General features: G+C 40.9%; 2 protein-coding genes across 7 annotated transcripts in view; both read left to right on the top strand.

The window, feature by feature from the left end:
* Positions 1-8,302, top strand: part of Rgs17 (regulator of G-protein signaling 17) — a 96,750-nt gene extending 88,448 nt beyond the window's left edge. For 2 of the 4 annotated variants that reach the window (NM_019958.4, NM_001161822.1), the window contains one exon: positions 824-8,302. In NM_019958.4, coding sequence (NP_064342.1) covers positions 824-1,012 — 189 coding nt within the window. In that variant the 3' untranslated portion in view covers positions 1,013-8,302. The remainder of the gene's footprint in view (positions 1-823) is intronic. The other 2 variants (XM_006512457.4, XM_030245185.1) reach the window with 1 other exon arrangement.
* Positions 8,303-8,949: 647 nt separating this feature from the next.
* Mtrf1l (mitochondrial translational release factor 1-like) lies at positions 8,950-22,846 on the top strand. 3 transcript variants are annotated; one of them, XM_030244819.1, is made up of 7 exons: positions 8,950-10,439; positions 13,861-13,940; positions 14,981-15,037; positions 16,353-16,516; positions 18,296-18,413; positions 19,788-19,924; positions 20,559-22,846. In XM_030244819.1, the coding sequence occupies exons 4-7, from the start codon at positions 16,406-16,408 to the stop codon at positions 20,757-20,759; spliced, it is 567 nt and encodes a 188-aa protein (XP_030100679.1). In that variant the 5' UTR covers positions 8,950-10,439; positions 13,861-13,940; positions 14,981-15,037; positions 16,353-16,405; the 3' UTR covers positions 20,760-22,846. The 3 variants fall into 3 exon arrangements, 2 of the variants coding, with proteins under 2 accessions (XP_030100679.1, NP_780583.1); NM_175374.3 differs by having other exon boundaries at positions 10,022-10,439; positions 14,981-15,164; positions 20,559-22,078; XR_380033.4 differs by lacking the exon at positions 18,296-18,413 and having other exon boundaries at positions 14,981-15,164.
* The last annotated feature ends 2,798 nt before the right edge of the window (positions 22,847-25,644 follow it).

The raw sequence follows: 25,644 nt of genomic DNA, 5'->3' as shown, positions 1-25,644 counted from the left end.
TTCTCTGTGTGGGATTAGGGTGCTGAGGGCTGTAACACCGGGTCAATTTCCAGGCAGAGAAGGATACTGGAATGATGGTGTCCCCAGCTGCACTGTGGCTTCTTGATCCACTGGGCCCCAGGCAGGTCACACTTGGGCCAGGTATTAGGGCAGTAGTAGTGGTCTTACCTCTTAGCTTTGGTGTGTCAGCACTCTTGGAGGGCAAGCTTTCTCTTGGTGGGATTGGAGTGCAGAGGACTGTAGAAAAGGGCCCGCTCCTGGGTGCAGATGAAAACCAGAAGCCAAAACATCTTTTTAAAAGGAGAATTCCCAACAAAGAAGAATATATAGTTCAGTTAAAAGATGGATAAGTTTTTCTTAGCTTAAGTTGGTTGGGTCATACTGAGGAAATAAATTGCTGACCTTCATCTCTGGATAAATCTAGCCCTTCTCACTATATGGTTGCTGGAAATTGAACTCAGGACCTCTGGAAGAGCAATTGGTGCTCTTAACTGCTGAGCCATCTCTCCAGCCCCTGATTCTTCTCTGGCACTCTATAATATGTTGAGAAGATCAACATAAAGGAGCGAAGATATCTGTGAACCAAATTTCTAGTTTCTTTCTTTTTCTTTTTTCTCCCCATTGTTTAATTCAGCATTAGACGGGGAAGGGGGAATCAGTAAGCATGATTTAGCCTTTGGAAGGACCATCTCCAGTGTTATGGGTGTGAGTGTCGTGAGTGTGAGATTGAACCTATGAAATCTCTCTGAGATGTCATGATTACTTAACCAATACCTTTTATTTGACAAAACCACATGGGCACATCTGCTTCTGTTCCTTTTAGGTCAGCCTGGATTCTCGAGTTAGAGAGGTGATCAACAGGAGTCTGCTGGACCCCAGCCCACACATGTATGAAGACGCCCAGCTTCAGATCTACACCCTAATGCACAGAGATTCTTTCCCAAGATTCTTGAACTCACAGATCTATAAAGCTTTTGTGGAAAGTACCACCAGCTGTACTTCTGAATCCTAATTTTCAGTTGACAGGCCAAAAAAAAAAAAAAATCCATTTCAGAGGGCTGGGATGGGAAATAAAAGTAATTAAATAACACCAGAAATTGAGTTCCTGAAAAACTACAGGTTGACTGCTGGGGAAATACAATGAGGAAGGTCTCTTGTCTCCATTTTTATCAAGGTTATCCATGATTCTGTTTGGGGCAACAACAACAAAAAAAGCCTATATGAGACAATGAATTGCCAAATTAAGTTTGTTTGATTCAACACTTGCTCTACTTGCAAGCAAATTGTGTTCCTAGTCCTCTGAACAATCCCCTAGTGCATCTCTAGAGGCCGCATGTGCAAAGTAAAACTGCTTCGTCTGCCCTTTACTTGTGCTATTAAATCAGTAGCATACCTTGTATCTGTATTTAAGGACTTTTGTGCAATATGGTCTCTTAGAAACAATTGCCAACAAATTGGCCGTGGTTTGCATTTTTTAAAAGCATAATCCAATACACACAAAGGCTATTTTAAACATGTAACAGTGATATTTAACCATGCTACATACTGTGTTTAGTATACCGTCTCTGAAGCCAATTTTTCTGTACATGTTTAAAAAAAATAGAAGCTGTTAAAGGATCTTACTGTGTGAGCCCTCTGGTTGTTCACTGCCCAAATTCTGGCATTTTTGTTACAGAAGAGTTTACTATATAAGAAAGAAAGAAAGAAAGAAAGAAAGAAAGAAAGAAAGAAAGAAAGAAAAGAAGAGAAAAAAAGGAAAGAAAGGAAAAGAAAGAAAGAAGGAAAGAAGAAAAAGAAAGAGAGAGAAGACAAAACTTTATGATAAGAAAAATTTTAATAAGCACAAAACAATCTGCAGATATCCTGTCTCATTGAAAATTCCAAGAGTGATACTGTTTTTAGGTCTGAAAGAAGAAAAGAGTCTATGTATATATGAAATGTCCAGTACTATAATTGAGTTATTAAAGAATGGCTCCTCAGTTCTAAAAGAGTGATGCAAACCTCTGAATGTCAGCAGGTAAACAATAATAAGTTCGATAATCCAGTTTGGGAATATAAAGGGAAAAGAACTAGTAAAGGAATGCCTACATGTAGCACTGTCAAAAGCATAGTGAGGAATTGCATCTGACTTGTGGCGTATTCACCTTGAACATATAATCCAGTGAAAAGCTTAAGTTTTTCCTAAGTAACACTTTATAAAGAATTACAAAGAAGAAAACCTTCAATGTCAGACCTTAACTGTTTTCACATAGTCTCTCAAGAAAGACTTATTTTAACATTGTTAAAAACAAACTCTTAACCCTCATCCATAATTAAAAGGCAGTACAGTGCTCAAACCTTCTAGCTGCCAATATTATTTTTTTATAATTACATTAACTCTTTACATGAAATACTCCCCTGACCACAGCATGTATTTATGACCTTCTGAACAGTATCGTCTTGTGCACAAAACCAAAATTACAATCAATGTCATATTTATATCAAGGTCTTACCTTTCAATATCAAAATCCCCTGGAGCCTATTTTTTTAATCTTAAACTCAATGAGTATATGTTGAGTAACCTTTAAAAATGAAAGATTTAAAAAGATTTATATCCACTGAGAATACAGGCCTTATATTAAGGATGATATTAAAATTATAGGTTTTATTTGTCATTTTTAACTACCTCTCATATTTTTAATTTATTAAACATATTTTTTTAAAGCACAAGTTTGGAGTTTTCTTTTTAACTTTATTTTACTTGAAAGGTTGGCATCATGTTTCTTTTTCCATAAATTTAAAACATTTCAAGAATTGTTTTTTAAGTGAATATGATTTTCTAATTTATATAGAATTCAGGAGCTATGATTCAAAGGGCTATTACATATTCCCTATGCAAATATTTTAACTGTTGCAGTGTTTGACAAAATGGGATTTTAAAAAAACAATTTGCAGAGTGGAAAAACAAAACGTTGTGTTTACACTGGCGCCGCTGACTATCCTACCATGCTCAGCACTTTTAAATACATTATTTATGACAATGTAGTTTAAATGCAAGATATTTATAATATTCATCTTTTAAAAAATGCCTGTGGATTTTTTTTTTTCCTGAAAGTGTTAGTGTGTTTAAGATACGCTTTGCTTATGTCACCTAGATGTTTACTATTTGAATAGTTTTGGTAATCTGTTGAGAAAAAAAGATAGTTATGAAGATGTTTACAAAAATATAATCCTATTTTTTCCTAAAGAGTCAAGAAAACGTAAAAGCATCATGGCTTCTATTGTGAAGTCCCACCGTTCTGAATGATTTGATTCTTTCCTTGATTAGTGTTGATTATGCTAATAGGATGTATACACATGTATAGTGTACCATCATCCTCGTTCTGTGTTTGGGGCACAATGAGTTGGTGCACATGACCAGGAAAAATGTAATATATTACCACACCCTGCATGCATGATTGTTTTCGATGTAGACTTTATTATATCCCTGTTCCATGGATGCCAGTGACTGACTGTCACAGGCGATCTTTACAATACGCTCTGGACTATTGGGCGAGCTGTCTGTGTGACAATGCATTTAATATTTTACCAAATGGAAGAGATAAGGCTCCTTGAGAGAGTCCTCATCTCTAACCTAGGCATTTGCAGTGTTTGATTTCAAAGTTGCTGTGTCTTTGGAACCTGTGTACAAGGAGGTTCCAAAGCTGATTTGCACAGTCCCTGCCATTAGCCATTGCTATGTGAGCAGTTCTATGCTAAATTCATATTTCAGGGGGATGGCTTCTTAGTTCACTTGAGAATGTTTCAAGTTTTGAAGAGTGTGTCTGTGGACTTGTGACTATGCCAGTCTTTAAAATATGGTGTGGTTTCTTCTGTTTAAGTCACAGAGCTATAATAAACAAACAAAAGCCCACAACTGGTGTCTGCCACCATTTCAAGAGCACAACACTTGATATAGTCAAGTTTGATTTAATTCCTAGTGGGTGAATCGCTCCCTGGGGAGACCCTAGCACTTTAAATGAAGCACCTTATATTTACGATTGCCAAGATAACTTTGCATATTGTCAGAATCTGTTAATGCACACACAAGAGGATAACGCACTTTCTATAGTACCTGTCTATAGGCATATCTATTGTGGAAAGCAAAGGAGATTGTGTAGGTGATGTATACAGCGGTGACTCAAAGGCAGATGTCTTCATAGGTGGATCTTACACATAGACATGCTAATGCTGAAGGGGTGACTCTTCTCTTTCTGACTTATTATGACATCATCCAAAGTTAGCACCGATGCTCTGATGGCATGAAAAGGGCATATGAATGTTAACAAAACAGGATTTTGATACTGAAGTTATAAATGTAAAAGTAAAAATTACAATATGGCCTTTAAAACAGTCTTACAATATTTATATATGACCAGTTCTAACAGTGTGTCACTGCCTAGAACATTTATTAGTGCCCTTCAATGTCTCCTAGTATACAGAATGTGCTATATTTATTTGATAGTTAAGTGTTAAAGGACTATAGAAATAGATAAAGGCTTATCTGTTGAAAACAAATGTACATCTCTTCCCATTATGCTAATTTAAAATACTTGAATCTTAATTTAAGTTCATTCTTTTATTCTAGAATTTTTTTAATAGTCTCAGAAAAATGTCATATTGTAATTGTGGAAACTACACTTGCAACAAATAAAAAACTTCAGGTGCTTTGGTGAAGGTTTTTAAGTGGAAGGAATGAAAATAAAGCATAGAAAAATGAACTTTTTGAAGAACCATCAATTTGTTTTTAAACAGGTAGAAGATACACCTAGAACCCGACATAACATGAATTTTTGAATACTTTCAGCTTTTATATATTGACATATTATTTTGAAACAGGAAATACGGTCAACAGATTGGGTTACCTATCTATTTAGATTGGCAGTTAATGACCAATCTCCAAAGTATCTATTTTTAAGTCTGTTTGAGTACTCTTTTCTGTTCTTAAATTTCTGATGATCATAAAATGCTGTCCCTAGAAAGGAGCATACCATGTGTAATAATCTTAGCAATTCTCCACTTGCCACAATTGCAAATATTTACCACTAAAACCTACCAAACCTTCCTTCAGAACATGTCTGCAAGATTATAATATCGTCTTAACATCTTTGCAGTGCACACAGTGCATGGAGGAGCACTGGCTTTGATTTCTGTGGGTGTTAAAAAATATTTCTTTTACAAATAAAGTCCTAAGCAGCCATAAGGGACATGTTTTCTTTCCCACTGATTGAAGAGACTATACCAGACCATCATTCTGTAGAAAACAGGGAGATGGAGTGTAGCCTTCGTTGGGCAAATGGGGTTGTGGACTCTGATTCTCATGACATAAAGCTCTAAGTTGAGAAAAAGCCATGACCTAAAGTATTCGTGATGATAGCCACATGTACTATTTTAATGTCGTGCATGAAATCTGAAATTCAGTCCCCTCCTCATGTCTTATATCGTATGTCTTCTGTTGCAAAGTTTTCCATTGATTCGTGCCTTTATCACAGCATTTTCAGCTTTTTAAACAGTTAGAAATATGTGAGCTTTAAACCGATGATTAAACAAACTGTCTAAGATTTGGGCACATTTCCTTTTGAAATGACAGCTGATTTCGAGTTGTATTTCTATCCAGAGGTGGTAGGGAAAGTCACGTAACCTTTCTGAATCTGAATCTGTTTCTTTGTCTTAAAATATTGACTATGGGGTGTCCATGGGAACAGTAATGTTGCATATAATAATTGACCGGAGTTCTTCAGCCTAGTAACAATAACATTTTTTGGAAGGTCTGTAGTTGGTGTCATTTCACTGTATTCTCTCCTCGTGTTTCCTTGGAAAGTTTAGGTTAGCACACAAAGAGGGTTCATCATGACATTTTCATACCAGTGTCTCATGATATCTTCTTCTCATTTGTTCCTCACTGCCTTTCCCAGGGCCTTCTACTTTCTTTGCTTATTTTTTTTTAAACATACTTGAAACTTTAAAATGTGCATAGGTATGGACAAACACCATACACACACACACACACACACACACATGCATACAGAGACACATATACACACAGACACAGACATACAGTTATGCCGCCCACAGACACATGCACAAGCACACATACACACAGACACATCGAAACATCCACACACACCACACACACACATACAGAAATACACACTCAAAGATGGAGACATAGGCAATAAAATGACCATCCCTGTGGGTGGGAATACTATAGAATCAAGTTAGTTACCAGTATGCCAAGTATGCCAGTGGGCAACAGAGCTGAAAGCAATGTCATAAATCATGATTCGAAAATAATCCCTTCAATATTAGTGTGACTTTGTCGATTCTATCATGAAACTATGAATAGAAAGATGAATACAAGTGGCTAAGTGTTCATTAACAGTTTCACCAAACTTTTGAATATTTTCAGCTTTATAGCAAAATGATGAGGCAGTAAATGCCCTCATGTGTTCTATGTGTCTGGGAAGCAATTTTCCCAAATAATAACTAAAATTGACCCATCGAGTCTGTGTTCCACTCCATCATCATCCTTCACCTCTTGCCTTCTCTGCCCTTCCCATCCTGTAACCACACGACCTCCTGTTGTTTCCTCTCTTTGTGTTTCTTTCAGCTGTGACTCTCTCTAAATGGTCTTGTTTTTTCAAAACCTTGACAGTTGTGAGTGGAAGTGATGTCTATTTTACAGAGCATCGCTCTGCAGGGTGGGGTTTGTCAAGACTTCTCCTGTTTATATGAGTGGGGATTTTTTTTTTGTTTTTGTTTGTTTGTTTTTAGTTTCTGAAAGGAATAATGTTATTCTGTTCTTTCTATCATAAATATTTGTTTTTATTTTATGTGATTGAGTGCTTTGTCTGCATGTATGTATGTGACCACATGTGTGCAGCACTTGAGGCCAGAAGAGTCCTCTGGAATTGGAGCAACAGATGGTCTTAAGCCTCCATATGGGTTCTGGGTACTGAATCAGGGTCTTCGGTTCTCTTAACTGTTGAGCCACCTGTCCAGCCCCGAATAGCCAACCTTATTACATGATATCTACTTGCCACTAGGGTAAGTACTCTTGCTTTGGGCTCCTCCTTCCTATTGCTGTTGCTGTTCGCCCTGTCACCTGATTTAAGCATTGCCTGTTGGGTACAGCCTCTGCTGCCAAGTGATCCACATGCAAAGGTGTCTTAGAGGGAACTAGACCCTGCATTTACATTGAGCAAGAAAAACAACCAACCCCACCCCCCATAAAAACAACTCTGGCCAATTTCTTAGCATGAATACTAGGCTCCATTAAAGGATTACTAATAAATACTATAAAGAAAATGCAATGGATTAAGAAGTGAAATAAGTCCGAAGCAGTGTTAGCTTGGCTATCTACCTAATAAAAGTGCAACTGTTCTCTCTTCCCTGAAGCACCCTGCATACTTATCTAGTTCCTGCACACATGCTGGATTTGAAGATTTTAGCAAGAGGTTATTTATTACTCGTGTTTAATGCCTTCCTATATACCATCCCCTGAGCAATGTATACAATGCTGAAGTATAGAAAATTTGATGTTGTTCCTCAAGCTTTAACCCGTTTGTCATAGTGTTTCTTGTGTGTGTTTTTAAAGAGTTTGCAAAATACTAAAAAAAAGTATTTTAATGAATTTGATTCTGTGAAATACATCATTTTGAACATGTATAATTTCTTACTTTCATGCTCATTCTATTTAGTGATCTATTTCCATATTTTGTATTCTATCAATATATTTATTAGTGGACCACAAAAAGGTTCCGAGTACATGAATATAAGAGTAGCCCTGCTTGGCTATTTTATAATACCAAAATACCTGTGGGTACTCATAGTTGAATAGATACTCCAGATTCTTTTCCTTGCAGCTCAAGTTTGTCTGGGTTTTTCTTCCATTGAACAGATTTCATCATTTCCCTATGTACAATAGTAGACTTCCTGAAAGTGCTACAGTTTTTACCATGTAATAGACTTGAGCATGACAATACTGTAAGAAAATACAGAAGTCTCTAAATATGTCTGAGTTTTCAAAGGAAATCAAATAATAGGTGTTTTCATTTGACTATATTGTGGCATTTATGGGTATTACTGTAAAATGCATATGCATTACCTGATTTTCTTAACATGTTTTGAACTAATAAAGAATTCTCCCATGTATCCTTAGACAAGTTATTGTTTGCTTATTGGTGTAATGCTTATCTGAGTATAACAACTTCTGGGTGGAGTCTTCACATTGTTATGTAACATTAGAGTACCTTTTTATAAGAAATAAAATATGTTCTTGAAATTGCTGGTGTCTTAAAAGTGCAGTGGAGGGATTTCTCACACTAAAATCAAAGTACCTCACCATTTATTTCAAAATGAGTTTAGGGTTAGAAATAACTTTTCCTGGTAGAGATAGAAAACACACCACAATTCTTTTCTATACTCGGGTCAGAATCAAAACAAAACGGGTCTCAACCTCTATCTTATAGCTAAACATTTGCATATCGTGTCACCTGGGTGCCAAAAGGGAAGGGACATTTGAGGCGCTGGAGCTCCTTGCTATCACTTGAAGAGCCGCTTCATTTCTTCATGCCAGTGCCCTTGTATGTGATGCTAAGGATTGATTAGATAGGATGCAAAATTCATTTTATATAATCTTGAAATTAGTAATTTTGATTAGTGTTAATGGTAAGAGTACCCATTTGATTCTAAACAGAGAACAGTTTGATCAGCAGTGAACCACCATGGTCCAAAAAACAGCTAGTAATCCAGTAGAATTCGCAAGTAGACTAAGCTTCAAATTCTGCATCCTCAGGAGTGGCTTGTCTGGTTTATTCACATCCTGTTACCCACTTCTCTGGTAGGCAGTGGTTAAGTCTTTTGAATTGCAAATACATAAGTTAGTAGTCAGGAGGGTGGATGTCCACTAGAGGGAGGCCTTTGATTTTTCTCTCTTTCTTTTTTTAATTGCAGGGCTGCAGACAGCCTTGAGCAAGGTAAGCAAGTACTCCCCGAGAGTTACAACTTCAGAGCAGAATGAGGAAAGTTTTAAAATGCTTCATTGTGTTGTAGTTTGTTAGTTTTAACTTGGATATGGAGGAGGAGGGAGCAACAGCAAGAAAGTGAGAGAGCAATGGAGAGTCGGATTGAGTGAATCAGAATGTGAGGCAGGAAACGGAGAAACCTAGTGCTTGGTGTGGTGGGTGACGATAGGAAAACAGATTTTGTAGCGTCCCTGGGAGGTTTAGTAGGATATGCCTGTCCTTGAAAGGAACCTATGTCAGATGACCACCCTATAATTAAGCCTTAGAGACTGGAGATAGATGACTTCTGTGGCTGTGGACTCTGTGCCTGCTGGTCGCTTGACTATCCTTAAGTCTCACAGCCTTGAGAAGCAAACCTTCACCTTCAGACTGCAGACACCTGCTGTTCACTCCAGCCTGGCTCGCTGGGGAACAGGTCTTGGGGAGCAGCCAAACTCGGCCTGAGGGCGGAGTCGAGGCTTCAGAGTTGGTCTGGAGGTGAGGCTTCTGAGTTCAGCCTGTAGGCGGAACTAGGTGGAGCTCCACCCTGAGAGACGAGGCGGAGGAAGCGCTTCCTCCAGGAGCCGACCCGAGAAGGCGGGACTGAGGCGTTAAAGCTCCTTCCCTAGAGAACAGGGCTGAGGAGGCGGAGCCGCGCTTTTGGAGTTTCCTTTGGAGGGCGGGGCCGAGGAAGCGGAGCTGAGGCATTGGAGCTCTTCCCTAGAGGCCGGTCTGAGGAGGTGAAGTTCTGTCTCAAGGCGGGGCTGAGGCATTGGAGGCACTCGCTATCTCAAGGTCACGCCTAGGCAGCAGAGCTCGCCCACTAGAAGTGGGAGTCAGGCGTGGGTGGTTTCCACGCCCCCGTGGAGGCGGGGCTGAGACGGTGGAGCTCCGCCCTGAGGGGGGCGGGCTGAGGCCCCAGACCTGTCCCATTTGGAGGAGGAGCTGAGAATCCGGAGCCCCTCCCCTGGGGTAGGGCGGAGACTTCGGCGCTCGGGTTGGAGGCGGGGCAAACGCGTCCAGACCTCCCTGCCCGCTTGCCTTTTGACTTTAGAGGACCTCCAGGCTGTACTACGCTTTGCCGGAAGTTCTCGTAACATTTCCGGCAGAACATTTCTGGATCGGAGACCTTCCTAGAGTGTTTGTATATTTTCTGCTAGGTGGGCGGCCCAGCCAGGATGCGGAGCGGGTTTCTGAGCGGTGCCCGGCGCCTGTGGGCCCGCCGCGCCTTCAGCCGCACGCCGCCGCCTTCCGAGGAGCTCCTCGCCCGCGGCGGGCCCCTGCGGGCCTTCCTGGAGCGCCGCGTGGGCTCGGAGGCCGGTGGTCTGGACGCTGGGTACCCCCAGCTGGCCGCGGCCGCCCGACTGCTGAGCGAGAAGGAGCGGGAGCTGCGGGACACGGAGTCATTGCTGCACGGTAAGCCACCCGCTCTAGTGGGTTCGGAAGCCATCTGCGTTCCAGATCTTGTCACTAGGGTTCTGACAATCCTCCATTGGGCTCTCTAGAGCAGTCCCTGGACAAGGTGCTCTGCCAAGTTAGTCCTCTGAAGTCACTAAGGTTCTCGGTTGCTTCCTCTCCCCTCCTGGTGTAAGACCCCCGAAGCTAGGCCTCCGCTCAAGTCCCGGGATGAGCTGGCCAGCACCCCAGTGACCCGAGAGAAAACCACACCTGATGCAAACTGCAAGAGGTTTTATTATCAGCTAGCTGAGGACGGTGCCGGGCAGGGGAGTTCGACCCCAAGCAGTGGCAGTAGGGGGCTTTTAACAGCTAGCTGAGGAATTGGGAGGAGTTGGGAGGAGAGTTGGGAAGAGTTGGGAGGAGTTGGGAAGAGAGTTCTTCTCTTTTCTGTGTCCTTGGTGAAATTTACAAGGCAGGAGTGGGTAGTGAGTTCTTTCTGAATTTTTATCTCCGTGTCCTCAGCACAGGAAGGCAGGCATCTCTGGTTGTAAAGTATAGAAACAAAAAGGCTTTTTGCTGGCTATAGAGAACAAAGAGCTTCTTTCTGGCTGTATTTTTAGAGATCAGGGAAAGCAAGCTTGGGGAACGTCCAGGGGCTTTCTTTACCTTCCAGGGAGAAATGCTCTGTAAGTTGGGGTCTCACACTGGCAGCTCAGCTGCACAGGAAAGACTCGCTAGTCCCAGCAGAGGAACTAAAGCCGCAGGTGAGTGTATGGCATTGGCACACTGCAGTGCAAGAGGAGCGATGCACTGTATGGTTAGAACTCGAGACCTGGAAATTCATGTTTCCCTCGAGATTCCAAAGTGTCTGCGTTCCTAAAGCCTCCAGAGACGTCTGCCGAGTAGAACACACTTGGGAACTTAAGGCTTGATTCAGAGACCCTGCCTCGAAGAAAGTGGGAAGAGGGATTGAGGTTGGTTACTGAGATCAACCTCTTGGCTCCACGTTCACGAGTGCTCACACATCTGCAAGCTTGAGTACTCTCATATGCACGAAAATGGAAACAGATAAGGAGTAAGGACTTTTAATTTCAATATAAAAAGCAGTGCTGAAAAGCAGAAAGTAGCTTTACAATGGATCGCTAAAGTCAAGGAAGAGGTGGTTAGGTGGGATCGGAGAAAGGGCTAGGAGGCAGAAGTGACCAACATGGATGAAGGTACAGCTTGAGAAGTCCTGTATGGTGGAAGTGTAGAATAGGTATGGGAGATGGTGACAGAAGAGAAACATTGTGTTAGCAAGGAAAACATTCCGAGGTTTAGTCCATTCTCCTCAAGGGGAGAAGCGAAGCATGGCAGCATGCATCAGACTCAGTGCTGGAGACGGAGCTGATTCACAGGCAGCAGAAGGAGACTGAGTGTCACATGGGCATAGTTTTAGTATCTGAGACCTCAAAGCCCACCACCCCCACCGAGACCTACTTCTTCCAAGGCCACACCTCCCAAAAGTTCCACTTACTATGGACCAAGCATACACACACACACACACACACACACACACACACACACACACACGTCTATAGGAGTCATTCCTATTCAAACCACGGCAACCTGATAGACGAAGGATTAGCATTGTTTCTATAGACCTAGGGCATTAGTTAAGAGAAAGCTCACTGTTGACATAGAAGAAAGCTCTTGTGCCTGCATGGTCAGAGAGATCAGAGTAGGTACTTACAGATGGAACTATGTAGAGACAGTAACAAGGCAGGAGTACATAGTGCAGTATATCTGGGGGAAGGGGAGAAGAGAACCATGAGTTCCAGAAAGAACTGGCAGACCCGTGGGAATAGGGCTGAATTACCTAAATGAACCTGTAGAAACCAGTTGCAAGAAACAAGAGTGCGCCAATACTTAGAAAGGCTAAGCTCACTCTTTCAGTTTATACTGGAAAACGTATTTAAATTTGGCAATTTTACCAATGAGAATTTTAACTAGAAGTCTGATTATTGTAATCTGGAAATCTAAACATAACTTCTAGTTATCAAGTTAGTGTTTTATTTGGGGTGGAGAATTGATGACAACAGCCATTACCTAAAGAATCAGAGAGAACAGAACCCTCTGGAGCAGGGCAGCCATTGAGCTTAGAGCTGTAAAATGTTGCTCAAAGAGAGGTCCTGTGTGCATGCACACTGTCCCACCTCCCATTGACGTGAGGTTTAATAGATAAGCACACACATTTAAGCTCTGTGTACATTTGATGTTTCAGAGCAAAAACAGCATGCAATCACCTTCTATCCTAGGCTGCAAATGTCCATAGAGAAAAAACGAGAAAGGGAAAACTCAAAGATAAAATAATCATAAAACCAGAGCACTGACTAGAACAGCAACCACATGGTGGCTCCCAACCGTCTGTAATGGAATCCGATGCCCTCTTCTGGTGTGTCTGAAGACAGCTACAGTGTATTTATATAAAATTAGTAAACCTTTAAAAAAAAGAGAGAGGTGAAAGGAATATTTATGTAAGCATTGGGCAGACTCCAGTGAATGTTTTGGATTGGATACTTTATCCTAAGGAAACATTCACTAAGACTAACCTTCAACTGTAGGTTTCAATTTTGCTTAACCGTGTAAACCGTCTGTGCCCCTGCCTGGGCATTGTAACTAGATAACTAGTTAACTGCATCCATTTGCTGATGTAAAACCTAACTTGGTAAACTGTCTGTTTCCTGGGGCTGGGGAGACAGTGCAACTGTGAAGAGCACTCTTGGAGAGGACCCAGGTTTTCTGCCCAGCACCCAGGTAGCAGCTCACAACTGTAACTCAGTCATAGGTGATCCAGCACCCCATTCTGGCTTCTGAGGGCATAAATACATGTGCTACACACTTATACATGCAGGTAAATACCCATACATAGCAAGTACAACCAGTAAACATTTTTGAAATCTAATTTTATACTTAGGAGTACTTTCCCTGCGTGTATGCACAGCATACATGCCTGGTGCTGATGCCCTAAAAGTAAGAGGGTGTCAGAACCGCTGGGACCCGCATTATATGATCGTGAACCACATGTGAGTGCTGGCCACTGAACCTAGGCTCTCTGCAAGAGTATCAAGTGCTCTTAATTGCTGAGCCATTTCTTAACTTTTTTTTTCTTTTAAAGTCTGTTTATTACTGCTTTTTCTAGAGGTAAAAATATAGAGAACTTTAGTCTTAATGTTTATATTGAATATTTTAAATTTAACTTTCTTTTATCATCAGGAAAAAACATTTTTATAGCTATATACTTATAAAAACCATTATATCAATAATTTTAATTAGTGGCAACTATGAAAAGAACAAGAAAAACATTTTCCTTTTTACTTCAGCTGTGTTAACACAAACGGAAAATCTATTAGCAATTCAACAGCAATTAAGCAAAATGTAACCCCTGCTTTTTTCCTAGATGAAAATGAAGATTTAAAGAAACTTGCGGAGAGTGAAATAGCTTTGTGTCAAAAACAAATAACTGAGCTGAAGCATCAGGTATGTTACATATGTGAAGAATAAAGCCATTCTGCCAGTCCTCCTCCTCACATCACTGCAGGCTTAGCAGAGGGTCCCGGGAAGGAGCCTGGTGCTGCTGACATAGAACGACTTTGTTGCTGTTGCTTTTTATTTGTATGTTTCTGTCTGCAAGTGTGTCTGAACCACAAGCATGCCTGGTACTCCTAGAGGCCAGAAGGAGGCATCAGTCACATCTTGTATGTTTACTCCATGCAGGAATTACCAGCATCAAAGAGGATTTGAAAGCAGAAAAGGGCATGCTGCTTACCATCAGAATTTCTCAGGCTACAAGAGTTGCATGCTGTGCAAGTCTCACTGATAAATTCCTCTACCACTTCTCACTGCAAAGGCAGAAACATACAGACAGCTCTGTTTTGTCTTTTTCTTGTTTTTCTTTTTTTTCTTTTTCACTGTGGATAGACAATTGTAGACTGGAGCCAACGTGAACTTCCTGGGATGAGAACATAATTTTATCTTAGCACCCAGAGAGTGCCAGTCCTCAACTTCCAAAATCAATAGCTTTCTCTTCCAAGTGAACTCACCCAGCAAATGCAGGATGCGCACCTTTCTTCTCCTTCCATATTGGGCCTTGCTCTTCAAGACATGTGGCGTAACGCCCTGCTCCCAGACATTTCCTTCCTAGCTACCTGATCAGGGAGGTGATAGGGTGCAGCCCTTAGCACCACATAAGCTCTACTGTAGTGCTGTACACCCGTGCTCCCCAGCACTGAGGAGGTGGAGACAGGAGCATGAAAATACAAAACTAAGAATTCCAAGAAGAAATACAAACAAACCTATCACAAGTAAATGCATTTTATAATACTGGAGCATTAATACCTTACTGGAAATTATGCACTATACATTTTTACTTAGCAATATGGTCAAAGTATATCAAAGAGCAGTATTAGATCATTTGTTTAGAGAAACTTAGGTTCCATAGCTAAGTTCCCTGATCCATAGCTTTGAGCAATGGTCTTGGGAGTGGTTAATTACAGGAAGGTGTTGTCTTTTGTTTGCAGATTATCTCACTGTTGGTTCCTTCGGAAGAAATGGATGGGAGTGACTTGATCCTGGAGGTGACTGCGGGTGTGGGTGGTCAGGAAGCCATGCTTTTCACTTCTGAGATGTTTGACATGTACCAGCAGTACGCTGCATTTAAAAGATGGCATTTTGAAACACTGGAATATTTCCCCAGTGAACTAGGTCAGTGTCTTAGTTAGGTTTCTATTGCTGTGATCAAACACCATGACCAAAGGCAACTTGGGGAGGACAGGATTTATTTTATCTTCCAGTTTGCAGTACCTTGAAGAGAAGTCAGGGCAGGAACTGAAACATAGGTCCTGCAGAAGAGCTGCTTGCTGGATTCCTCCTTCTGGCTTAGCCTGCTGTCTTGTGTACCCAAAGGCCATTTGCCCAGGGGTAGCATCACCCTCTACCCCAATCCAGTGGCCAATCCATCAATCAAGAAATGTCTCCCAGACTTCCCTGCAGATTAGTATTGTGTAGTCATTTTTCAGTTGAATATTAGAATATTCTAACCAGCACAGTCAGGAGATGAATAGATTCGTTTTCGTAAGGCATAGATTTACATGCAGTGTGTCTTGGGGAAAGGGCTCGCAAGCTGATGATCAGAACTTGTTTGTAAGGACTAAGTAGTGATATGCTCATTATTTACCTAATGATTTTAAATATAATGACAATTTTGAAATCCCCTGTAAAGTATGGTGGAAAGCTGCTCCATGATAAGCACTTCTAGCTTTAAAAAGTAGTTTTAGGATACTCTGGCCTCACATTTTAATCCCAGCACCCAAGAGGCTAAAGCAAGAGAGTTGTACTACATTCAGTACTAGGCTGGGCTTCAGGACAACCTGTATCAAAAAGAAATCAAAAAGGTGGTCTTTAGCTATTGCTCATGTGAATTCATCAGCACTGTGATTTAACAAGTGAAGTGAACTAACTATACAGTAGGGGCTGGAGCGGCGGCTCAGCAGTTACGAGCACTTGCTGCTCTTGCAGAGCACTGGAGATCAGCTCCCAGCACCCAGATGTGGCTCTCAACTACGCTCTTAAGGGTATTAAATCCATTTCCAGTGGATCTAGTGTTGTCTTCTGACTCCATATGTGCCTGTTGCACATGTGTTGCACATATATACACACATTACACTGTTAAAACACTCAGACCTAAAATTAGATAAATAAATTTTTAAAAGATTATGTATTAAAACAGCAGATACCAAACTTCATAAAGTTTTTTAATGTGCTTGCACTAACAGTTACATTGTAGCTTTTTTAACTTCATGAGAAAAAGTTACATCACATGTTACATACATGTGATGGTCAATTGTTTCTGCACGACAGAAATGATAAAAATCATTCAATTCTGTTTTCAAGGTGGCCTTAGACATGCGTCAGCCAGCGTTGGCGGCCCAGAAGCCTATAGACACATGAAGTTTGAAGGAGGAGTGCACAGAGTCCAGAGGGTGCCAAAGACGGAGAAGCAGGGCCGCATCCACACGAGCACCATGACAGTGGCAATTCTGCCCCAGCCTACTGAGGTAAAGCCTAGGAATGGGGCTGGCACAGGGCTCCTCGCCCAGCGCCTATGTAACCTTATCATTTGGTCTTCCTTCCATATTTTGAGTTACTCTTGAAAATTTAATTCAACAAATGGAATTCTACAACAGAAGGTAGGAATGAAAATGTTTCTCGACTGTCTAGATATACACTGGATATTTTTTTTTTGCCCATGAAATGGACATTGTAAGTCTCCCTTGTGCGTCAGGTAATATACACTGTTGAATGGTTGTCTGCCTCGCGCTGCATTGCAGGATGGGTTCTCCAGTTGCCATCAGTAAAGGGCTGATCTTTCAGCACAGATGATACTCTAATACCCAGAGGTATTGGAAAGGCCTGGAGTATGTAATTTGCCTACAAAGCAAGACCTCATTGTGTAAGAAAACAACCTGTTTTGTTAATTTAATTTCTCCTCTGCTAAAAGTGACAAATTAAAAGGTGAAATATGAGAGATGTGAGGGTTTCTACTTAGTAATTTTAAGAGAAAGTACTATTTAGTTGTAGGTAGGGTTGATGGGTTTAATTTCTGTGGGGAACCTGAGTGAGATCAGAAGAGCTAAGAGGAAGTGCAGGAAAGTCGATGACAGGAGCCTTGCTAGCTCCTGAGACATAGAGCGTGCTCTAGGTTCTGTCTGGCTTTTTTAGCAACTCTGAGAGGGGGTTGTTGTACTGCAGGGTGATTGACACACCATAGAGAGCAGTCTCTAGTTGTTCATGGAACGGACATCTTTAAACATAGTGCTTCTCATGTATTCTCCTGGGACCGTGCATCACCCTGTTGGATCCAGTGTTCATGGAATGCCTAACCTGGCTTTATGGTCTTTGCCTCCAAATTATGGTTATCATATTTTTTTTTTTTTTTTTTTTTAAAGATTTATTTATTTATTATATGTAAGTACAGTGTAGCTGTCTTCAGACACTCCAGAAGAGGGCGCCAGATCTTGTTAGGGATGGTTGTGAGCCACCATGTGGTTGCTGGGAATTGAACTCAGGACCTTCAGAAGAACAGTCGGGTGCTCTTATCTGTTGAGCCATCTCACCAGCCCTGGTTATCATATTTTAAAAATAGTATCCCCTTTTTCCTCAAAACAGTTTCATGTACTCAAACTGCTATTATTTTTTGTTTCCTAAAATCTTTGATTTCTTTTTTTTTTTTTTTAATCACATTTATGTGTGTACATCTTTGTGCATGTGGCCCATAAAGGCCAGAAGAGGGCCAGGATGCCCTGGAGCTGAAGTTCAAGGAGGCTGGGAGTCACTTGACATGCTAACCACACTGAGACATCTGTCCAGCCCCTAATTTCCTGTTTTAACAGTCCCTAGTTCTGTTGGTTGTGAGGCAGAAAGCTCAGCTTTTGAGGATTAGGGAGTGTTGCTGCTGTTCTCCATTCATTTAAAAGAAAAGGCAAACCATTTAAAATAATATTCTGGGCTGGCGAGATGGCTCAGTGGTTAAGAGCGCCAACTGCTCTCCGGAAGGTTCCGAGTTCAAATCCCAGCAGCCACATGGTGGCTCACAAACCATCCGAAACGAAATCTGATGCCCTCTTCTGGAGTATCTGAGGACAGCTACAGTGTACTTACATGTAATAAATAAATAAATCTTTAAAAAAAAATATTCTACCAGTGGTCTATTCTTAAACCTTTCAGATTTTATGCAGTTCTATGGGTGGCGTGCATTTACATGGTGTGGATCTCACCTTACGAAAATTGGTGTGTGTAATTGTTTCTTAAAGTTCCACCTTTTTTTGTGTGTATAGATTAAACTGGTGATCAATCCTAAAGATTTGAGAATCGATACTAAAAGAGCGAGTGGGGCTGGCGGTCAGCACGTAAACACCACAGACAGTGCTGTTCGGATAGTTCATCTGCCTACAGGTGTGTGCTTGCTTCTTTACAGGGTGTGTGTCCTTCTTCAACGTGAGACTTGGAGCCAAGATCAATATCTGGGGGGCAGACTAGTTTTCCACTGAAACAGATCTCCAGATACCAAAATATACCATTAAGAGCTCGTAACTAACTAACGACTGGATTCTGTAGCTGATGCTGTTTAGGAAAATTACAAAGCCAGGAAGAAGGAGAGGCACAGGAATCTCCATGTTGGTCATTATGAAGAGAACACAGTCTTGCCAATTGAGCTATGGAATATATACTTAGTAGATTTTGCTATTTCCCAAAAAACCTCAGTGACAGTATTATATGAGTTACTTATCAGAAATTTTTATTTATTTATTTATTTATTTATTTATTATAGGTACAATGTCGCTGTCTTCAGACACTCCAGAAGAGGGAGTCAGATTTTGTTACGGATGGTTGTGAGCCACCATGTGGTTGCTGGGATTTGAACTCCGGACCTTCGGAAGAGCAGTCGGGTGCTCTTACACACTGAGCCATCTCACCAGCCCCCTGAAAATGTTTTAAATGACCAATTATTAGTTGTAGGGTTAAGACAGTAACAAGGGCCCTGAAGGCAATAAAAGCAGTGGACTTCCTACACAGAAGCGTGACATACGCACAGTCTTGATACAATTTCAGGAGCATCTTTCCATTGAGACTTTAAAATCTAGAGAATTGGGCAAAGTGACTGTCCACTCAGTAGACCTGTGCTTTGAAGGATTACTGGAGCACTGGAATGGCTTATGAGTGAGTGACAAGGGACAGCTAGTTAATACAGCTCAGGCAAGCTTTGACTACCACACACAGGGATCTTAAATTGCCATAGCTCCTGTTAACCTCGAGTAATGAAATCTGGTGGTCAGGTAGGACTTTTTCCTTTAAATATAGAAAACTGTTAAATATTGCCATGTTGAGCAGGGTGTATAAATAAAAATAGCTTGAAACATGAAATCTTCAACTCTAATCTGTTTATCTAATAGTAGGATTTGTAGCTTCTATATATGTTCATATCTATAAGTCTCTTAAAAAGTGAAGCTCTGAAAAAAGTATGTATTAAAAATATTTAAAGTCTGCCAGGTGTGGTGGTGCACACCTTTAATCCCAGCACTTGAGAGGCAGAGGCAGGTGGATCTCAAGGCCTGCCTGGTCTACAAAGCAAGTTCCAGGACAGCCAGGGCTGTTACACAAACAAACTCTGTCTCAGAAAACAAAAAAACAAACAAAATTAAAGTCTTCTGTTTGATTCTTGTTTTTATTGCCTTGTAAAAGAAGGAAAAGGATAAGAAAGAAAAGAAATAGTCCTTGGTAATAAAGATTTTTGTATTAAAACTCTTTAATTTTCATAACATTATTTAGGTATTATTTCTGAATGCCAGCAAGAGAGATCTCAGCTGAAGAACAGGGAGCTGGCTATGAAAAAGTTACGTGCAAGGCTATATAGCATGCATCTGGAGGAAGAAACTGCTAAAAGATACAACGCTCGGAAGATCCAGGTACAAATCAATTTAAGAAGCACAGGCATGTTTATAGGCAGTGTCGTTTTTGTTATGTAAAAACTTCGTATGTGTTGTAAGGGCAGTATCTGTGTAGACTTTACCCTGTTTTATAGTCCCAGGCGGTTGGTTTTCTGAGATGTGTGAGAGTGTTCCGTGTCCCTGCGCAGGTTTTAACCCTTTGCGTACTGAAGCAGGAGTACTAGAGGCTTACACTACTGCTTTGTCTTAGATTTTATGTCATACACAGTCCTTCCGTGACTTCTTTAGTATTATACTCATCACCTTATCGCCACAACAGGATGACTTTAATTCCTAGAGGTAACATATACATAATGCATACATACATATGCTGCTACTACTGTTTAAATATCAGCCATTTGCCAGACTCTGTCATTTTGTAACCAATATTTTTCTGATTGGAAATTAGAGTTTAACCTTAAGTCATGGAGCATTGAAAGGGCAGAGGCAGGACTCAGATACTTTTATCTTGACTATAAAGTCTGTCTTCTCTGAAGCATACCCCTATGTTATTTGGGGAGTCAGGGTTTATACTTGGTTCTTGCATTGCTGTTGGTTTAAATTGTTCTGGATCTAAATGCATCTCTTATACCTCTCCCATTTTTTTCCCCAGGTTGGAACTAAAGGAAGATCAGAGAAAATAAGAACATACAACTTTCCACAGAACAGGGTCACAGATCACAGAATAAACAAGTCACTGCACGACCTTGAGAGCTTTATGCAAGGAGACTGTCTTCTGGATGACATGATTCAGTCACTGAAGGACTGTTCGGATTATGAGGCTCTAGTAGAAATGATTTCCAGAAGAGACTAAGCTTCTTTGTAAAGATATATTTCTATGTAGGCTAGGAACGTTCTAGTGCAAATCCATTGTGTGCAAATACTTAGCCAGGATTCACTGGAGGAATGTTAAGTAACAGTTTCTTGGACAATTCTCTATAAAAAAAAAATTAGACACAAAGGAAGACAGTTGTTTTATGCAAAATATTTAATCAGAAATTTCAAATATAAAGCAGATATGTTCATGTTAAGATGACGGAAGGACACAGAAGCCGACAGTGGGATGAACAAGAAGCGACGAAGTCAAGCACGTTAGGGCTGATAGTGCTGTGAACAGCCTACACGGAGTTCTAGTGAAAGGAAGCATTACGCGGTGCTCCCTCCCTGTGATGGAGTCAGGCATGTTGTAAGGGTAGCCCCTCAATGATGGAAATGTTCCTGGGTTACCCTGCAGCTGGTCCCTTGGGCCTTGCAAACAGAACCTCAAGCCCTTGGGAGCTGGTAGCCAAACATCTCCTATCAAGATGTGAGCTTTACTGAATAGTACGCGTTGGTGGGCTTCTATATCAGTTCCCCAGAAAAACAGAACCAATAGGATGTGTCTACACAAATTCACTATAAGGATGGTCCCACATAGAGAACCATGTGTCCAAGTCTATAGTGTGATGCAGCTGGGTGGAGACAAGAAGAGTTCATGGTTCACTCTACTTGGGAGTTTGCTAGGGAGATTTCTTTGGATTAGAGGTTGGATTTTCTCTACTCAGGCCTTTATTCCAGTTGGATAAAACATGTTAGCATGACTGATATTTCACTCATTTAAATGCCAGTGAAACCTCCAAACCTTGAGGAGACCCAAAATAATGTTAACAAATATTAGGGTTCTCTAGAGTCACAGACCTTATGAATCTCACCCCACCCCCCGCCTCTACAAATGTAAAGAGAGTTCATTGGAATGATTTAACAGTCTACAGTCCAACAATGGCTATGTGAATGGAAAGTCCAAGAATCTAGTAGTTGCTCAGTCCCACAGGGCTTGGTGCCTCAGCTAGTCTTCGGGATATGTGGGAATCTGAAGAAGTAGATTTCAATGCCAGTGAAGGAATGGATGTAATAGCCAGGCAAGGACAAGCAGGCAAAGAACCAAACTTCCTTTCATCTATTGCCCTTACATAGGCTTCTAGCGGAAGGTGTGGCCCCAGATTAGAGGTATCTTCCCAGCTTCATGACCAAAGGCATGTTGTCTTGCCTCAAAAACCAGAAGGTGTAACCTTCATTTCTGGATTGTAGTTCATTCCATATATAGTCAAGTTGACAACTAGCCATTTACAGTCACAATAAAGGCTAGCCAAGTCTACAAAATTAACCATTATGGTGTCCAGGAGTAGCCCTCGAGGCTGTGCCATGGAAGAGGAGAAATGAAACATCCAGTGTTTCTCCACCACCTACTACTTACAAGCTTCACGTGCTACCAGCAAAGACATCAATAGTTTGAATGTGTCGCCTCTAACGGAGGTGGTGGTGCTAATGTGATCATATTAAGTATATAGCGTCACAACTAATTTCTTAAGAGTCCCTTCTGAATGGGGCTAATGTCTGTAAGCTGTCACACACCCAGAATCACTGCCCAGTAATGTTTTCATACATTCAATGTCTGAAATACATTACAAACGTGACATTTTACTCTCATACATATCTGGCACTTAGACACAATCCTACTTAAATATCATTGCATGACAAAATTTATGGTAAATCCCAAATAATTTACTCAATACCTAATAGATTTCTCTCCTTTTTCCTTAGATGTGGTGGAGTTGGCTTCTTCAAACAAATATCCAATTACATACTATCTAGTGGGCTTTCCCTTAATAGACTTCTAGTCCCCTTTGTCAAGGCACTGCACTGGATTTTCATCTATGAGAATCAAAGTAGATATTGATACTATGAGTTGTTCAGCCATTATGGGGCATTAACACATGAGACTTGCCCAGTTTAAAGTACCTCCATCTTTTCTTGTGACTTGGCACTGTTGTCATAAAAATTTGTATTGAAAGAGGGAGGGTTGGACTGGTCCATGCTGCTGTATTCTTAGCCTTGAAAACCCAGCTTGTAATTTGCAGTGGACTTTATATTGTGTATTTATTGCCGCACTATTTGAAAGGAGTAGCACAGAACTATTAATGATAGGCAAGGATTTTTAAGCTGCCTACAGTGCTTAATGCATAAAGCAGGTTATATGAACAGTATCCCTTCCAATCTCATGAGAGGTACTTTACCTTTCAGATGTGTATATTAATCTGCTTTGTATATGCATAGGTGGTTTTCATGCATGTATGTTTGTCCGCTGTGCCCATGGAGTACCCTTGGAAGCCAGATTAGGGTGTATGATTCCCTGGGATTGTAGTTAGAGACAGTTGTGAGTTGCTCAGAGAGTACTGGGAATTGAACTGAGGTTCTCTGAAAAGCAGCCATTGGTCTTAACTACCAAGCCATCTCTCCAGCCCCTTATTTTGCAGTTGTTGGGTTTTTGTTTGTTTGTTTTTTGGTTTTGGCCCACCCCACCCCAACCCCTAGACTGTTTTTCTGTAATAGTCCTGGAACTCACTTTGTAGACCAAGCTGGCTTCTGCCTACTCAGTTCTAGGATTAAAGGAGCCTTATTTTACATTTTTAAGATGTTGGTGAATAGCTTTCAAAAACCCATACAACTCAAGACTGATTATTCAAACTGTATTCAGAGCCTCCCATATTTTATTATTTCTGCTTTAGCCTTAACATTACAATTATATTAAGTAATTACAGTTTACCTAGTCTCTCCTTGATCTGAAAGACAGTTAAGATGGATTGTGAAGAATATTAAATGTTAGATTTTACTGGGCAGTGGTGGCACACTCCTTGGATGGAGAGCCAGGCAGATCTCTGAGGTTGAGACCAGCCTGGTCTACATAGTGAGTTCCAGGACAGCCACATAGACCCAGTCTCAAAAACAAAACAAAATATTGGATTTCATTCTATTAACAAGGGAAAACAGTTACCCAAGAGTACCTGGGAAGAGAAAGGTATGAGACTTGTAGGTTACAGACAAAAAAAAAAGCCTTAGATGAAGTTTTAAACTACCTGTGCATTAGGATATCATAGCTTGTCATAGCTGGTTAGGAAGGAACTGTCCAAAGCTTATGTAGCTATTTCAACAATATAAGCGTAAAATGTGTCAGAGGCCTTGGGTGCAGCTTAGTGACACTGTGTGTGCTTATGATCATATTGAAGGTTTCAGCTCAATACTCCGGACTGCAAAAATAATAGATTTAAAAGTAAGATATCAGCCAGGCATGGTGGCACACGCCTTTAATCCCAGCACTCGGGAGGCAGAGGCAGGCAGATTTCTGAGTTCAATGCCAGCCTGGTCTACAAAGTGAGTTCCAGGAGAGCCAGAGATACACAGAGAAACCCTGTCTCGAAAAACAAAACAAGGGGCTGGAGAGATGGCTCAGTGGTTAAGAGCACTGTCTGCTCTTCCTAAGGTCCTGAGTTCAAATCCCAGCAACCACATGGTGGCTCATAACTATCCATAATGAGATCTGATGCCCTCTTCTGGTGTGTCTGAAGACAGCTACAGTGTGTTACATATAACAATAAATAAATCTTTTAAAACAAAAATAAACAAAAAAAGTAAGATACCATTGAGTGCATTATCAACCCATGCAAAGTAACTGGCAGATTTCCACCTGTGACCTCACTAAGTCATCCCTAGTTGTTCAGATGTGATTTGGAAGTCAATAAAAAGTTAAGGCAGAGCGGTATAAAAGCAATAGAAGCCTAATAGAACCATAACATGCTGAGGTCCTTGGAATAATGGTTTACACAACCATTTCATTATGAGCCACACTTTTCCTACCTGCCTAAACCTAGAAACTTCAAACTTCTGCAGATAGGTGTCAAAGTCCATCCCAAAGGATACTTTACTCTCAAGATAGAAGTAATGACACCTTTTATCTGTACCCTACAGCACTTCTCCATATGCTGTGGTCTGAATGTATCCTCCCAAATTCAGGAACTGAAAACTTTCTCCCAATACAGTGAGTAGGTATGTGGACCTACACCTTCTGGAAGGTGTTCAAAGCTTTTAGACATGGGATAAGTAGATGATTCCAAGTTTGGGCCTTTTTGCCCTTACCTCTTAAGTCCCCTGAGGCCCTACATCCAGAAGCCATCTCCAAGGCACTGAGTAGCTTGCATCCCACACTAGTGCCCTTTTCTTCACTTCCCTAAGTTCTAGGACTCAGGGAAGTTTCCACTATAGAAAGTACTATAGCACTGCTATAAGGAGTATAAAACAAACCATGGTAATACTTAAGAAGCAACATTCACTGCAACATAGTAAATTTCCTGGCTGATTTCTTTGGGTTTTCTTGTTGTTGTTATTGTTGTTTTTGGTTTTTCGAGACAGGGTTTCTCTGTGTACCCCTGGCTGTCCTGGAACTCACTTTGTAGACCAGGCTGGCCTTGAACTCAGAAATCTGCCTGCCTCTGCCTCCCAAGTGCTGGGATTAAAGGCATGTGCCACCACCGCCAGGCTCCTGGTTGATTTCTATCCCAAGTCTGTATGCTTAGTAAAGAAATGAAAAGGTAACGTTACAGAATAGGGTGAAAATATATATTAATAATGGCCTAACTTGCATATTTAAAAAGAAAACTTTATGGTAGGATGATCCCTTATGATTCTGGGCAGTGGTGAGTCTCAGCACTCTGGAACTTCACAATTATTTTATTCATTTTATTACTTATTTTTATTTTATCCATAAATGAATGTTCAGAGAATCTCAAGAGCATAGACGGTAAGCACAGGGCAGGTTTCTATCTTCCATACACCTCAATGTCTTGTCTGCACTAAGTCTGTAAACAGAATGTGAAGGAATGAAGGCA

The sequence above is a fragment of the Mus musculus genome, chromosome 10, assembly GCF_000001635.26.
Source record: "Mus musculus strain C57BL/6J chromosome 10, GRCm38.p6 C57BL/6J".
NCBI classification, from domain to species: domain Eukaryota; kingdom Metazoa; phylum Chordata; class Mammalia; order Rodentia; family Muridae; genus Mus; species Mus musculus.
Note: the sequence above shows the minus strand (reverse complement) of the source record. Positions and strands in the feature narration are given on the sequence as shown.